The 15,126-nt window shown below is 36.9% G+C and overlaps 1 protein-coding gene across 1 annotated transcript in view; it reads right to left on the bottom strand.

Annotated features, from left to right (window-relative positions):
• GTF2IRD1 (GTF2I repeat domain containing 1) overlaps positions 1 to 15,126 on the bottom strand; it is a gene marked incomplete in the record, with an annotated part of 795,304 nt that overhangs the window by 66,033 nt on the left and 714,145 nt on the right. Inside the window, 1 exon segment of the mRNA XM_044054146.1 lies at positions 5,400 to 5,592. Coding sequence (XP_043910081.1) covers positions 5,400 to 5,592 — 193 coding nt within the window.

The raw sequence follows: 15,126 nt of genomic DNA, 5'->3' as shown, positions 1-15,126 counted from the left end.
CTCTATACGATCTATGGCTATTTTTCTTGTCATGTGCTCCATGAGTTTGATGACCACCCTTTCTAGTTTCTGTTGTCTAAGTTCTTGTGCTAAATGTTTTGCGCTCTGAAGTGGTTATTAAAAAGAGTTGCTTAACAGTACTCTTTCTAACTTCATGCATATTATACAAATACTCTATTATTTTTTCTTTAGCACTCTGCAGTTCCTCCTCTAATTGTTCTAACAGATTTCCTATATTCTGCAATATTTTAACCTTGTCAGCTCCTATAAATAATTCCTATTACTTCTTAACTGCATCGGTTTTATTTCTACCCTATTTTTAAAGTATATTTTTATTTTATCCCACTCACTAGATATTCCTTCTGGAGAAAACTCTCTTTCCTAATAACTCTGGAATAATTTCATCTACTACTCATTCCTTAAATTCCTTGATTTTAACAGGTAGGTGGGAAAGCGCCAGTGTCTTATTTTTACTTCATTAGCTTACATTTTTAGCTTAGTTTTTAACAGTGCATGATCTTAAAAAGTTGTGTGTGTGTCAACGCTTTCAATTAAATGTATATATTCCCATGAATAATAATTTCTATCCAGTCTAGCCCAGTTATTGTACCTTGGCAAATAATAAGTAAATTCTGGCACAGTTCCTGTTACTGAATTCACATCTTCCATACCAAATATTTTCATAAATTTCTTCAGAGATGTCCACCCCTTTTGTTATATTTTCCTTTCTAGGTCCCCTGGATACATCATTAATATTGCAAATCAAGTTCCAGGTCCACCTGTAAGTAATATTCCTTGATGAAAGCTGATGCTCCCTAAGTGCAATTTTTGTGGAATATAAATTCATGCCAGCATAATCTTCCTACCTTGCCAATAGCCCCTTACTATCATAAATCTTACCATTACTGTATTTTTCCCTCTTCTATCACTATTGGAGCCCTTCTAATAATCAGTATTATTACTCCCCTTGTCTTTTGTCCTTGATATTCTGCTGAATATCCATCCTGAAATCCTTTCTTTATCAAACTCACATGCTCATTTCTATCCAAATGTGTCTCCTGCAGCATTGCTATTTGCACTCTACTTTTCTTAATATAATCCAATATTTGTTCCTTTTTGTCTATGTGTGTAAGGCCATTTTCATTCCAAGATACTATGACTAGAGTAGCAATTATGATAAAACATACACATACAAAGGCACACACACACACACACACAAACACACACAAACACGTTTGGCAGGCTGATCTTTTATAGAGTTGTTTCTTCTCATGTCCATTTGAACCTATGTCACATTTCTAACGACGTTTTGCTTTAATAAAAACCCTCAAACAAAAAACTAAATATATTTTCAAAACACTCTATCCCATATTATCTTAGAACAAACTCACAGAACTATGTACATTTTTAACAAATGAAGTTAACTCTCTGTTTAGGAACAATTGCCCTAAATCGACAGCTACACCCAGGAGTTAAGGTTACTTATGCTAAAGTGCTTGTTACAGCCTGGGTTTTCCACTTACTCCAGTTGCTGACTCTTCTTTTATTTTCTGTAATCCCCTCCAAGATGTGAAAAAAAACCCATTTTGTATGCTTTCAGAAACCATCAGCTTTTCACCCTAAGAAAAAGTGGGGTCTATGACAATTGACGGAAAGTTAATTTCTGCAAACAGCATATACATTGAAAATGCTGTTAATCGAAATTGGTTTTGTGGGGGGCTGCACTCCACACACCCCCTGCTAAATATATACTCCAACTCCGAGATCGCACTACAATGAGGAAAGGGCAAATTTTCCAATCTTCACTGTACCGTGATCTCACACCACTTTCGAATAATGGCGTTTTTGATGTATATGCCGTTTGCGGAAATTACCTTTCCATCGGCTGTGATAGACCTGAAAAAGTGCACTGGTTATCTTTAAATAAAATCAAATTATCAATTAAAAGAATTAAGGATGTGGGGAGGCTATCTCTTATTCATGTGTCATAATTTCATACTTTTTCACTGATCTGCTTGCCATTGTACCTTTACATTTTGCATTTCTCTCAGTAAATAATTCTCAGAACTCTAAGGACTAATTGCTTGCACCTACAGACACAGTCTGTCTCAATGCAAAAGTAGAAAGCAATAAGAAACAAACAGCTAACACCTTGCAGTTGCAAGACTGAATCTTTGCAAATTTCACTCAGAACAGAATATACAGAATTCCCCTAACTGCCTTCAGCTGCAGACTCCTCGTCTCACACTCAGAAAATTTGCTAATGAAAAAAGTGAATATTTTTACAGATGTAAGAAGCTTAGCATTTTTCATGACTTCATCATTTTGTCTTTTTTTTTTCAAGTCTACTTGCTTGCAAAAAACGTGTTTATAGCTTAAGCCAAGGATATTAATCTAGACATTCACCCTTGTAAAAACAAGGGGAATTATCGTTTTAGTTCTACATATAATATAAAATCAGTACACTTTTACTCTCCACCCCAGCAGTCCAAGATCACAGCATTGCATTTCCTTAAACTTGCTTCTTTTCAACCTTTCTTCTCATTATATTGTAAAACCTACATTTCTTACAACTAGAAATGTACTCGTTTTCTTGCAATATCTTTAACACATACAACAGTCACGGAAAAGTCTACCCCCACATTTAAAATACCCATAACTGCACACTTTACAACATAACTTGCAGTTTATATCATTAAATGTTTAATACAAATATTAATAACAAAAACTGTTTTACTTATAGTCACTTTTTTTCCTTTAGTGTCCTCCTAAACATTAAAGACATAATGTAGGATATATGCTTTACAGACTGCCCACAAGACTTTTCTCAGCCACTTTCATTTCCAAAACCACATTTCAAAAATATGACTGATACTTTATAATCTCACATTTACTCACTAATATCAGTGTTGCTGGTCTTTGTCCTGATCATCTCCATCTACCAACCTAGACTCTGATTCAGGTCCAAGGTACTCCTGATTCTTCTAGTCCACATATACTGACATTGGTCCTGACAAGCCAAGTCTATCAAAAGACATACAAGCACAAACACACACACACACACACAAAAACACACTGCACACTTACCTACAAATTCTTGAAGAAAACTAAAATAATTGCATTATCTTGAAATCACAAAGGCACAGGATAATCATGCAGACTGCATACAGAAGAAGACACAACCAAGAAATCAACCAGAGATAACTACAATGAGATGGAAAAATTACTCACTGCACCACTATACTAGTAATCAGTTACTTTTGCATGAATCCTTCTCCTGCCAGACCAAAGACAGAACCTTATCATGGACAGTGCGGATGACTGTGATAGAATGTGATAAATTATGGCCAGCTTGTTAAACTTAAACTTTTTTCTTCTCATATACACACAAGACACTGATTTTAGCAGGGGAATTCTGTATATTCTGTTGTGAGTGAAATTTGCAAAGATTCAGTCTTGCAACTGCAAGGAGTTAGCTGTTTGTTTCTTATTGCTTTCTACTTTTGCATTGTTTGACATTACTCCTGCCATGCCAGAACACAGACTACTGCTTAACAGTGATTAAACAAGAATGAGGTAAGTCACTGTTATTCAAAGATAACCTCCATACCCATCAATTATATCCACTTTACTGTGTACACCTCAGATAGACATATAATGGTCATAGTAATAAAGCATTCCATCTTACATCAAATTAATAAATACACACCAGTCCTGCAAAACCAAATCAAGAATTGTTTACATTCAGCAAACAGCAGCAGAGTTGGGTACTTTCATTCACATACTAGCTCAACTCAGCAGTTAAAGCCACTTCTGTGTGCACTTCAGATGTCTGACTATGACAAATGATCTCCACATAATGAATTTCAACCTTTGCTCTGTAAAGTACTCCAAATTGCTTCACAGATATCAAATTAATTCTTCAAAACCAGAATAAAGAGAAAAACAACAGATAGTAATTTCCTTTACAGGTACTGCTAGCAATTGTAAGACATTTGTCTGAGTACAGCTCATGTCTAACTCCTATAAAATTAAAAAAAAAAATGAATGCTCTTTTAGCTTATCAGAGAAAGAATCAGTGACAAAGCAATAAACATTTATGAGAAAAAGGTCCAAAGTCAGGGAATGACTGTAAATACTGCTCTTACATACCTTAAGAGATGATAGAATAACAGGTTTATATATAGCATTCATTGTTTTGGAGGAACAGGAGGGAGGTCAAAAATGATATGTCTGTTATAATTTACAAACTAAAACCTTGTATGGCATTCTGGGAAACCACCATTTTTACTTACCTCATACTGTCTCTAGCTACTCCACTCCAATGATACTAATCATATATTCTTTTCAGTTTAATATGTACAGGCTTTTAGTAGTTGCCATCTGACACCAAGGAGTAAAAAGCTCCACATACCTGGCCAATCAGTTCAAAGAGTTTTTAAGGTTTTTGCCATTGCACAGGATGCTCTTTAGATAGGGGTGCCTTTTCAACTTTTTTTTTTTTTAATTAAAGGAATGGAAAAAATAAAGTCAGAAAGGCACCTCTAGTCACAGGGTGCCCTAGATGGCCACCAGGTTCACCTGTGCATAAGGCTAGCCATGATCTCAAACAACATCCACCCATTCCACACTAACTTTTTGAAATTATCTCCACATCACTGACTATAGTTTTTCTGCAGTGGCCTCCTGCATATTAGAATCTTTATGACTAAGGCTGCCACCAGTCTACTTTTTCCCCATGATTTCCACAACCAAGAGGATACTGATAAAAGCTTTTGTTGTGATAGCATTATTTAAAGTGGAATGACTGGTGCTTCTTCTCGCAACATGTTTTGTTCATATTACAATATCTTTGTCTTCTGTTGACTAACAAACTTCTAATAGCAACAAATCTTTATTTTGCTTTCCCTCAGTGTTTCTAACCCTTTATATAACCTTGGTAATCTCATTACATCCCTCTCATTCAACTCCTTATCCCTGTTTCCTCCTGGTTAACCATCTATCTTCCTTTGTACATACTGCAAATAATATGCTAATTTGTTATTATTCGGAATACTGCAATATTCTTCTAAATGATGTGACTTGTATCAGTTTCCCTGTGTAAAACTTATTCCATTGTACTTTACTTGCTTTTTTTCATTTACTGCTGTGTGTAGTTATTGTTTCAAGACTGCTATTGTTGTTTTAGACTGTTGTTTCTCCCTGGGCTGAACCTGAAAATAGTCCAAGTGAATCAGAATTCTACTCCAATTAACAAATGATAGATAAATAGGTAGACAAATAAATAAACAAACTAATCTTATAACTCACCCTACAATTTAGTAGCAGTGCATGCTTAGTGGTGATTAATGGATGCACCACTTCAGCTTTCACAAAAGAAAGAGAAGTTTGCTACTCACTGCAAAGGACTTTTTATTGTTATTCTGAGCTGATCGCGGGCCTGCAGTACTTTTTCTAGTCGACCGATGTCATAGGTGTTTGGATTTCTAAACGGAACATCCTCTGGCAGGCCAGTTACTTCAATGGAGTCTGGATTATCCCGGATGAGTCTGTATGGTACTAATGCTGGCCTATTTAAATTCAGTGCTTCACCTGATTATGGAGAAAAAAGGAGATGAAATTTAGGTTTATACATAATCTAAAGATCATAGTGCTCTAAATAACAGCCCCATCAGTACTAGAATTCAGTGCAAGTGTCACTGCTGTTCTAAATTCCTGTGAGAACAGTCTAACTTGCACACAATTTTGCGTTTTCCCCTCCATAGGGCATAAACATTATAACAATGCATTAAATATACACATTATTTTCCAAGTTAGAATCCACCCTCATACGTAAATTACAGACAAGCAATTTTCACAATAACGACCAATATCACAAAACCACTAAAATAATTAATCTACTCAGAATCTTCCAGAAATAGCAGCCATCAAATACGTCCTTGTAATCCATTTAGGACACATGCTTTCCCTGTTAACAGTAACCTCTTAGCAAAGAATACAAGACCTACATACATTGTTGAATATGTTTTATTAACTAGCTCCAAGAGGTGAACAACACTGTGTCACACTTACAGAAGACTATATGGTCTGACAGAAAGGTCCGACTTTCTATCCTGCACTTACTTAACCCAAATAAATATGAGGATGTTAAGAATGAAGCCAAGTCTGTCAGGATTCACATCAAAACTTCATGATTTCCTAACTGACAAAGGGTCAACATCAATAAAATATTACTCCACTGAAAGTTAGTCTACTAGAAACAAACCATGTTACTTGAGATCATTAACCATTTGATATTCTGTGACTCATAAATGCAAGCCCTGGAATAGGGAAGTTGAAAGAAAGTGAAAATGCAGACTTTTATATACCCAGTCCAAGACTGCTCTTTCTCTGAGTATTTACTTTTCTCCAGGTTATGACAGTCTCTGAGTTGGGGGCTTACCTACCTGCAAAAAACAACTTTAAGGTGAGAACAGTGATGTTTGACATTCACAGTTCTACATTTTTGTACTTTTTTGTCATTCCAGAGCTTGCTGTTATGACTCTCGGAATTAAACTAAGCAGCCCTCACACAGCATGTTTACTAGACTGGACAAATTACTTAACTACACTTTCCACTGTCTTTCAAAAATTAAGTTGCAGACCACCTTGATTAGTCATTTGAGCTGACTGAATGCCTTCACACTCATGGCTTAGAAATAACTAACTACATCTTATAACACTACAACTAAAATAATTTATACTATTCTCCTTACCCGTCCTCACTGTACACCTGCTTGCTTAATCTTACAGCAAGGGGCTTTCCTTCATAATGGAATCCTTTTAGTACACATCTAGCCTTCAGCTCACCAGACCTCATCTAACCCAGTCCGTTTTTAACCTGAGGCATTAACACAGGCTCATTTCCTGATTACCTTTTAGTATAGTTAATGCTTAACCATGTTTCACTAGTTCATAGATTTATAGGTGTGTACTAGGCTAACAACCTAAAGGGCCTTTTTAAGCCTAGCCTTGTATCTGAAATCTCTGACAAATTCTGGTACCCTTATTAGTGTAAGCAGGGGCTTGGGACATGAGACTTTTACATGCAGGGGCTTGGGAGCGAAAACATTTACTGGCTGCCTGTGCCCATTATAGACACCGGTACTAAACTAGGAATTAATTTCCTGCTTCCCATCCAATTGTCCAAATTACACTTGAATTGGCTTAGGAAGGAACTCTGCTTCATATAGATGGAGAGCCTGTTTCAGAGAATGAGTAGTCTCTGAGATACATACCTATCTCTTCAGCTGGTCTTATTTATATCACAGGCAAGATTTAATTTTTTTGCAATGGGTAATTCTGGTGCTGGTTGTTTTGTGGGTATGCAGAAGATCCATAAGGGTGGGGCCTGACAATGCCCCGTACGGCAGGCAGAGAGCTCCCCTCAAGTGACAGAATCCCGAGACAGGGCCTTGAGTGGTCTACACAGGACGTTTCTTACACCCTGTATTCTTTTACTGAGGAACCTCTGTGGACATTCCAACTGTTGGATGTGCCTGGGTAGGTACATTCCAAAGGGGGCATTGTACTCAATGATAGGTTTAATTAATACTGAATACAGTGGAACAATGACCCCCTCAGACCTAGATGCCATACCTTTGTTTATAAGTTGCACAACTTAGAATGATTTCCTCACTACTGTAGACATGTGATGGTCAAAGGCTAGATTACTGTCTGTGTGTCCCGAAATCCTTGACTACCAGGTCAGCTCTTAGGGATGTGTTGTCAATAGGATAGTTACCAGGAGTGGATGACTTCTCAAAGGATACTATTAAGCATGTCTTGGCTTTTAGATTTAGTCCATGACTCTAATACAAGTTATCTGTCTGTGTCAACTCTTCCCGGAGAACATTTGTGTTGGTGGGGGATTCTATGACTGCTATAATTTGCAATCATCTGCAAATTTAGTCAGCCAAAGGCCCTTGACATTGGCCTTGACTTCAGAAAAGTAAATGACAAAAAAGAGTGATCCCAGGACTTATCCTTGTGGGTCTCTGCTTGTGGCTAGCCTCTTTGTATAGCTGGGCTCCCCAATTCTAACTTCCTGGGTCCTGTCTGTAAGCCAGCTGGCTATGCAACATGTGACATAAGGGTTTATATCTAACCTCTTGAATTTGGCAACAATGTCTGAGTGGGGTACTGTGTCAAATGCCTTGGTCAGGTTAATGTAGACAGTGAACTGTTTTGCCCTCATTAGCTGCTTTGGTGACCTCTCACAGAAGCCCACCATGTTCAGCAGGCATGACCTAACCTTGACAAATCTAAAGAGGGTTAGGTCCAGTGTTTGGAGATTTATGTAATTACTGATCATTTTCATAATTCTTTCCATGGCTTTGCATATGACACTAGTGAGACTTATAGGTCTGTGGTTTCCAGGGTCTGTAGATAGCCCATCTTTGTGCACAGCTATGACCGTTGTTATTCTCCATTCATGAGGCACAAAGCCTGTTTGGAGGCTACAGTTCCAGATGGTCTGATAGGTCATGTTTCATGCTATTTAGAAGGCAACCTGGGATATTGTCTCGGCCCATCAATGCAGTGTTTTTGGCCTTAGAGAGACTATTGAGGACCTGCTCCCTAGTGATAGTAGGGAAAGTTATATTTGATGGTAAGGTCTGAAGGGAGGTTGAGGAGGCGAGAGGGATAAAGTTAGAGCTGAATTTGTCTTCCAGTAGGTTTTCTATATCTTCTGGTTCAGTATAGGTGGCTCCATTAACAATGAGCTCTGCACAAAACTGTGTACTGCTTTTCAGATTGTGGACATAGCTAAAGAATGTCTTGTGGTTGTCCTTGGCCTGAGAGGCCAAATTATGAAAGTGATTTTATCCTGCTGGGCGCTACACCTCCTAAGTTTTACCATGATTTTCTTCATTCTAATGCACATGATGCTGTGATTCTACCATGATGGCTTGTATTTTGAGCTAGTTCTGCACTTCTTCCTGGTGGGTACAGCTGCCTCTATGTAACTATTAACATGCTTGTATAGGGTTTCTGTGAACAGTTCCACATAAGCAGCAGTGTTATCAAGGTTTATGGGGGCTTGAAATTTTGACAAGTTATCACTAAATAGTAGGATGTTAGCCTTGGGTCTATATCAGTTAATCAAAATACTTATTAATTGAATATATATTCATCGAACACTAAACAGAGAAAATCACTTCAGCGAACCTCAAACTTTTTTCCAGGGTTATGAACTACTCCACCCACTAGCACTCCGGAACACACGCCGCACTAAATCAAACCCACCCAAGTGGGGGCCTTCACCCCCCCTATTCCCCAACTATATATACCAACTTGGAGATCACACTACAGTGGGGAAAATGGCAAAATTGTGATGACGGCCAAGTGCTCCCTAACCCTGGGAAAAAGTCTGCAGTTAGATGAAATTATTTTTGCTGTTCAGTGTTCAATGACTATGTACTTGACAAATAATTATTTTGATTAAATGATACAGATCTGTTAGCCATAGAGTAGTTCCTGAACATTCCAGGGTTAGCTGTGGTTTGGGATTTTATTTTTAATTTAAAGGAGACCATTTTGTGGTCTGACCCTACAATAGCAGATATTACACTAGGGGATGTGCAGCACTCTCCCATACTAGTGAGGACCAGATCCAGTATGTTTGCTCCTCTGGTCTGCATATTCATAATCTGGCTCAGGGACTATGTGTTTACAAAATCCAGTAATCTTTGTGCCTGCGCATTTGGTGTTGTATACAAGTCCCAGGTTAATAGTGGGGTAATTAAAATCGCCCATGAATACAGTATTAGGTTGGATAATGCGTGTTTCTATTAAGCTTAAATACATGTTATGGGTTTCCTGGTTCACGTTCTTGTGAGTGTTAGGTAATGACTATTACACTGAGGTAATGACCATTACACTGCTTTAGCTGTGTGAGTTCTGTAATGTTTGTAGATTACGGTCAGTTCCTGTCTGCAACGTGCCGATACATCTATCACACTGACATCACTGTATATTACATGCTGGCACAGCTGAACTGATGTCTTTTTTTATTTTACATTACTTATTCACTAGCCATGTTTCATGTTATGGCTGAAATAGGTCTGCTTGGGAGCAGTCTACCCAATTAACAAAAAGGCAACACCTATACTTTTACAACAGGCAATTCTTTAATCGTGTACATCTGCCTTCCAGTTCCTCCTTACATGAAAACCACTATTTTCACATAATATTACAACAGAGGTAGGAAGGAGGACATGCTGATACCATATATATATATATATATATATATATATATATATATATATATATATATATATATATATATGAGGCTTGGGGAAGTAGTGAGCCAATTATGCCCGATAAAAGATGACTCCCTGTTTTTCCGTGCCAGATAACCTGAATGTAATACAATGCAGTTACAGACTACATCCTCATTTACATTTTTAACCTCTTGTAATTGATAAAGTGATAATTAAGAGACTGCTTCCTAGCCTCAAAATCCCAATGAACACTGTGTATACTTCTTGTTTTTGTCTTTATTGGTGCAAGAACTTAACCAAGCTATATCTCACAATTAACTAGCCTTAAAGTTATAACCTCAGCTACTTCATTTTACCAGACTAAGACAAATCTTAATTACAGATGCTTTAGTCTGCATCCTTCGCAAAATATGCTTGTTCCACACTAAAGATTTCACAAGGTCATTTCTGGATGACGTTCAGTTTCTCTTTCTCATATACCTGCTCTGCATGGAATCTAATTACAAACTGCAATCCCACAGCACTATCTATTCCTAAACTGTATCCAAACACATATCCACGTACAGTCATCTCAAATCATATCTTAAAAAATGGATCACAGTAAAAGAGTCAAAATCTGAACAAAACAGTTACTCACACACACACACACACACACACACACACACACACACACACACACACACACACACACACACAATTTTAACAATGAATCTGCACAGCCATAAACAGCAGCCAACAACGCATCAGATCATAAACCATTCATCCATCCACGCTTAATGCATTTTATCCCTCCCCTAGAGTGACTACATAAGCAACTGTCACTGCCACCAGGCAAGGAGTGAATGGAAGTAATTAGCCAGGTCCTTTTTCTTTGTCACAAGTGACTACATAAGCAACTGTCACTGCCACCAGGCAAGGAGTGAATGGAAGTAATTAGCCTTTCTTTGTCACAAATACATGCACATACTGCAGACACACCTAGAGACAAGTAAGGGCTGCCAATTTGAATACCGCATGTTTTACAGAGGTTGGGGGAAAAAGGATTGCCTGAAGAAAATTCAGGAGAACACAGGGAGGCACCCAGCTAAGCATGAAACCAGAGAAACCCTTTCTATAAGGTGACAATGCTATTCACTGCGCCACTGTGCCATCCTATTAAAGGAGAACCTCACCTAAAAACTGAAAAAACATATGTTTTTCAGCAAATCTTGAACTTTTCTGCATTGCTAATGCCTCTGTATCAAACTAAATGGTTACTGCTATTTTCTAATTTGTTATATTAAACGTTCCAAAAACACAAACTTGTAAACACACAGTAGCTAGAAGGAACAGTTGTAGCCAGTCCGTTAAAATTTAATCCATATAAAAATGATCAAGACAAATCCAAATAGCGTATAAGCGCTTACATTTTAAAACTCTTAAAACTTCATCAGATACAATGTGATATTATTACCAAGCCATTTAAATAAACTTCATTAGTCATATGACTTTTCAAAGTTCTTAAATTTAAAGTGATATAAACTTTACATGACATGTCCCTCTATATGCACAAAGTAACTGCGAGATTTTACTGTTTGAATTAATACATACCGTGTCAACTTTTAAAATAATGAATACTAAGCTTCATATAAGAACCATGAATTACATTCCAACCGTACATATGTATGTGTTACTTAAGACAATTCTTTTGATTAAAAACCACATGACTGGATCTTTTTCTACATCTAACTCATCTTTCCCAGGCTTGATTCAAACAGTAAAATCTCGCAGTTACTTTGTGCATACAGACGGACGTGTCATGTAAAGGTTATATCACTTTAAATTTAAGAACTTTGAAAAGTCATATGACTAATCAAGTTTATTTAAATTTAGTAGTACCCAGGATTAAATGACCATGTCAGTATAGCACCTATTTTAAAACTAATAAAAAGAATTGTCTTAAGTAACACATACATAAGTACAGTTGGAATGTAATTCATGGTTCTTATATGAAGCTTAGTATTCATTATTTTAAAAGTTGGCACAGTATGTATTAATTCAAAGAGTAAAATCTCGCAGTTACTTTGTGCATATAGAGGGACGTGCCATGTAAAGGTTATATCACTTAAATTTAAGACCTTTGAAAAGTCATATGACTAATGAAGTCTATTTAAATGACTTGGTAATAATATCACATTGTATCTGATGAAGTTTTAAGAGTTTTAAAACAAAAGCGGTTATACACTATTTGGATTTGTCTTGAGCATTTTTCTATGGATTAAACTTTTTTAATGAACTGGCTATGAGCTGTTCCTTCCAGCTACTATGTATTTACTAATTTGTTATATCCCAAAATGATCTGAAGGAGGCTGCCATGGCTAGCATTATTTTATTTTAGAAAATGGGCAAACTGTACATCAGCACCCTGACTGGAGAATGAAAGTTCTCCAGCAGGGTATTAATGTACAAGTAATGCTCAGTGAAAAACAAGTCCGCTGCTTCACGGCAGCATATCAAGCTGCCATGGAGATTGGACTGCTAAAAAACTAACGGCAGACATTACTTTTACACTCGCTAAGCAGCACTTTTGGTGTTTAGTGAGTGTAATAAAAAAACAGAAAAGTGTATGTGTGTGCATGTACGTGTATGTGTATGTTTATTTTTCTGTCTTTATGTGTGAGTGAATGCGAGTATGAAAGCAGAGGAGACTCTGTGTGTGTGACAGACAGAGAGAGATAGAGAGCAGTCTTGTGTGAGTGAATGTGTGTATGAAAGCAGAAGTGACTGTGTGTGTGTGTGTGTGTGTGTGTGTGTGTGTGTGTGTGTGTGTGTGTGTGAGAGAGAGAGATCTGGAGAGTGACAGTGATCTTGTGTGAGTGAATGTGCGTATGAAAGCAGTGACTGTGTATGAGAGAGACAGAATGGGCCGTCAGTAAAATTGTAGTATTTTACTTATTTCTTTCTTTCTTTTTTTTTCTTTTTCTTAAGTACTGTATTATTGCTTTTATATATTTTGGATGTAAAATGCTTCCTCAAACACCATTAACAAATACTACAGATAGTTTGAAACATTAGGCGGAGGAACTATTTTACATAAAAAATATACAAGAAAAATAATATAGTACTTTAAAAAAATAAGCAAAACAACAATTTTAGAGAGCCCATTCTCTTAAGAGCAATAATGCCCTCCAGGTTGTGTGTTAATGTGTAATTAATGCCTTTCCAGGGGTGCAGAGGCCCTCCTCCTGAGGCTATTCTGAGAAAGAAACAGACAGTTGCATTAGAAAACTGTCCTGGTTAAAAGAACTAAAGGTAAACCCTACTTTCAGAATATGATGTAGTTTAATAATAGAGAGCATGGTCAGTTAATATAAAACAATATCAGAATTCCTCCAACTTATGCCAGTGATATTAGTACGTTTTGTGACTTCATAGATAGGAATTGGAATATTCTGAGGGCAAATGATGAACTTTAGGGACTTTTTAGATGATAAACCCCATTTTTCTTTTAAAAACAATTTGTCCATCAAAAGACAACTGTGTTATAAATCTCAGGAATTTAGACTACTGAGAGAGTCGCAGAGACATGGAACATGTCCCTACAGGGATTGTTCTGCTTGCTGTTATATTCATACAGGATTTAGTTTCACACATTCACAATTAGGGGTAGTTATAGAGTGTAAATTTTATGCAGCTTGTAAAGCTACAAATGTGCATTTTATTATTGTCAGGCATGCAGTGCTTTCTACATTGGAAAGATAAATCCTTTATTCAAAGATCGTATTATGGAACATATCAGGGATATAAGGAATGATAAAGAGAGTAGAGCTTTAGCTAAACATGTGAGAGCTGAAGGAACACAACATAGATTGAAGTTTTTTGTATTAGAAGTAATTAATGAGAATATCAGGGGTGGGAATTTGAAGAACAAAACAGAAAAGGCAGAGCAAAAATGGATAATGTATTTCAAGGCAGATAAACCACCAGGACTAAATGGGATGGTTTCACTTAAACCTTTTTTATATGCTCGTATGTTATCACATTAGCATATAACTATTATTTTTCATTGTATACTTGGTGTATAATGATGAATGGGCATTGTTATTGTTATTTATATTGTTCCATATATCCTTGTCGCAGGTTTTAAGATACATGTTTGTAGGGTGCAGTGTTTATTGGTTCATGTTTATGTATTGAAAGCTCATTGGTTGATTGTTGTTTAAATAAGGCTTGTGTTGTAATGAAGCAGTCTAAGTGTTTTTTTAATCATGAAAGAGCTTATTACCTTTATAATAACCACTGTTGTTTTTTAAGTTTAACTTTGGCTGTGTTGGTTCGGTACCTTGGTTTCTGATTTTCTTGTTTAGGCTTAGGAGGGAACTTTTCCTCTGCAAAGTGATATCCCTCTTGCTTTTGGACAATAATTTCTTCCACTTGTATAATCTGTTTATACGTGAACTCTACTATGGTGGCTTCTTTTTCTGGGAAGACCTGGTTTTGATGTGGTTAGTTTCAGCAGAATTTATGCAGTCGCTTAAGTGTTTGTACAGGCATTTGCGTACACTTCTGCATAGTGATCATTAATGTCTGCGATTGTGGGGAGCATGAAGCTTTTTATACCATCGATTAAAGTAAAGTTTTTTTATAATTTTTGTTCCTGTGAGGGTGTCAGTTCCAGTAGTTACTTAAAATGACACTGATCTGTGGTCTGACCTAATCAGGGAGTGCAACACACTTGGGGAAGTACAGTGACCCCCCCCCTCACCATACTGGTGAGTTCTATGTCCAGAACATTAAAGCCCCTAATGGGGGTGCAGACTACCTGTTCCACAGCATTCGTGTTAAAGTCCAGGAACCTCTTGGTGAGAGTGTTTCTGCTCGT

The sequence above is a fragment of the Protopterus annectens genome, chromosome 13.part0 (genome assembly GCF_019279795.1).
Source record: "Protopterus annectens isolate FY-2018-M chromosome 13.part0, PAN1.0, whole genome shotgun sequence".
Lineage (NCBI taxonomy): Eukaryota > Metazoa > Chordata > Ceratodontiformes > Protopteridae > Protopterus > Protopterus annectens.
Note: the sequence above shows the minus strand (reverse complement) of the source record. Positions and strands in the feature narration are given on the sequence as shown.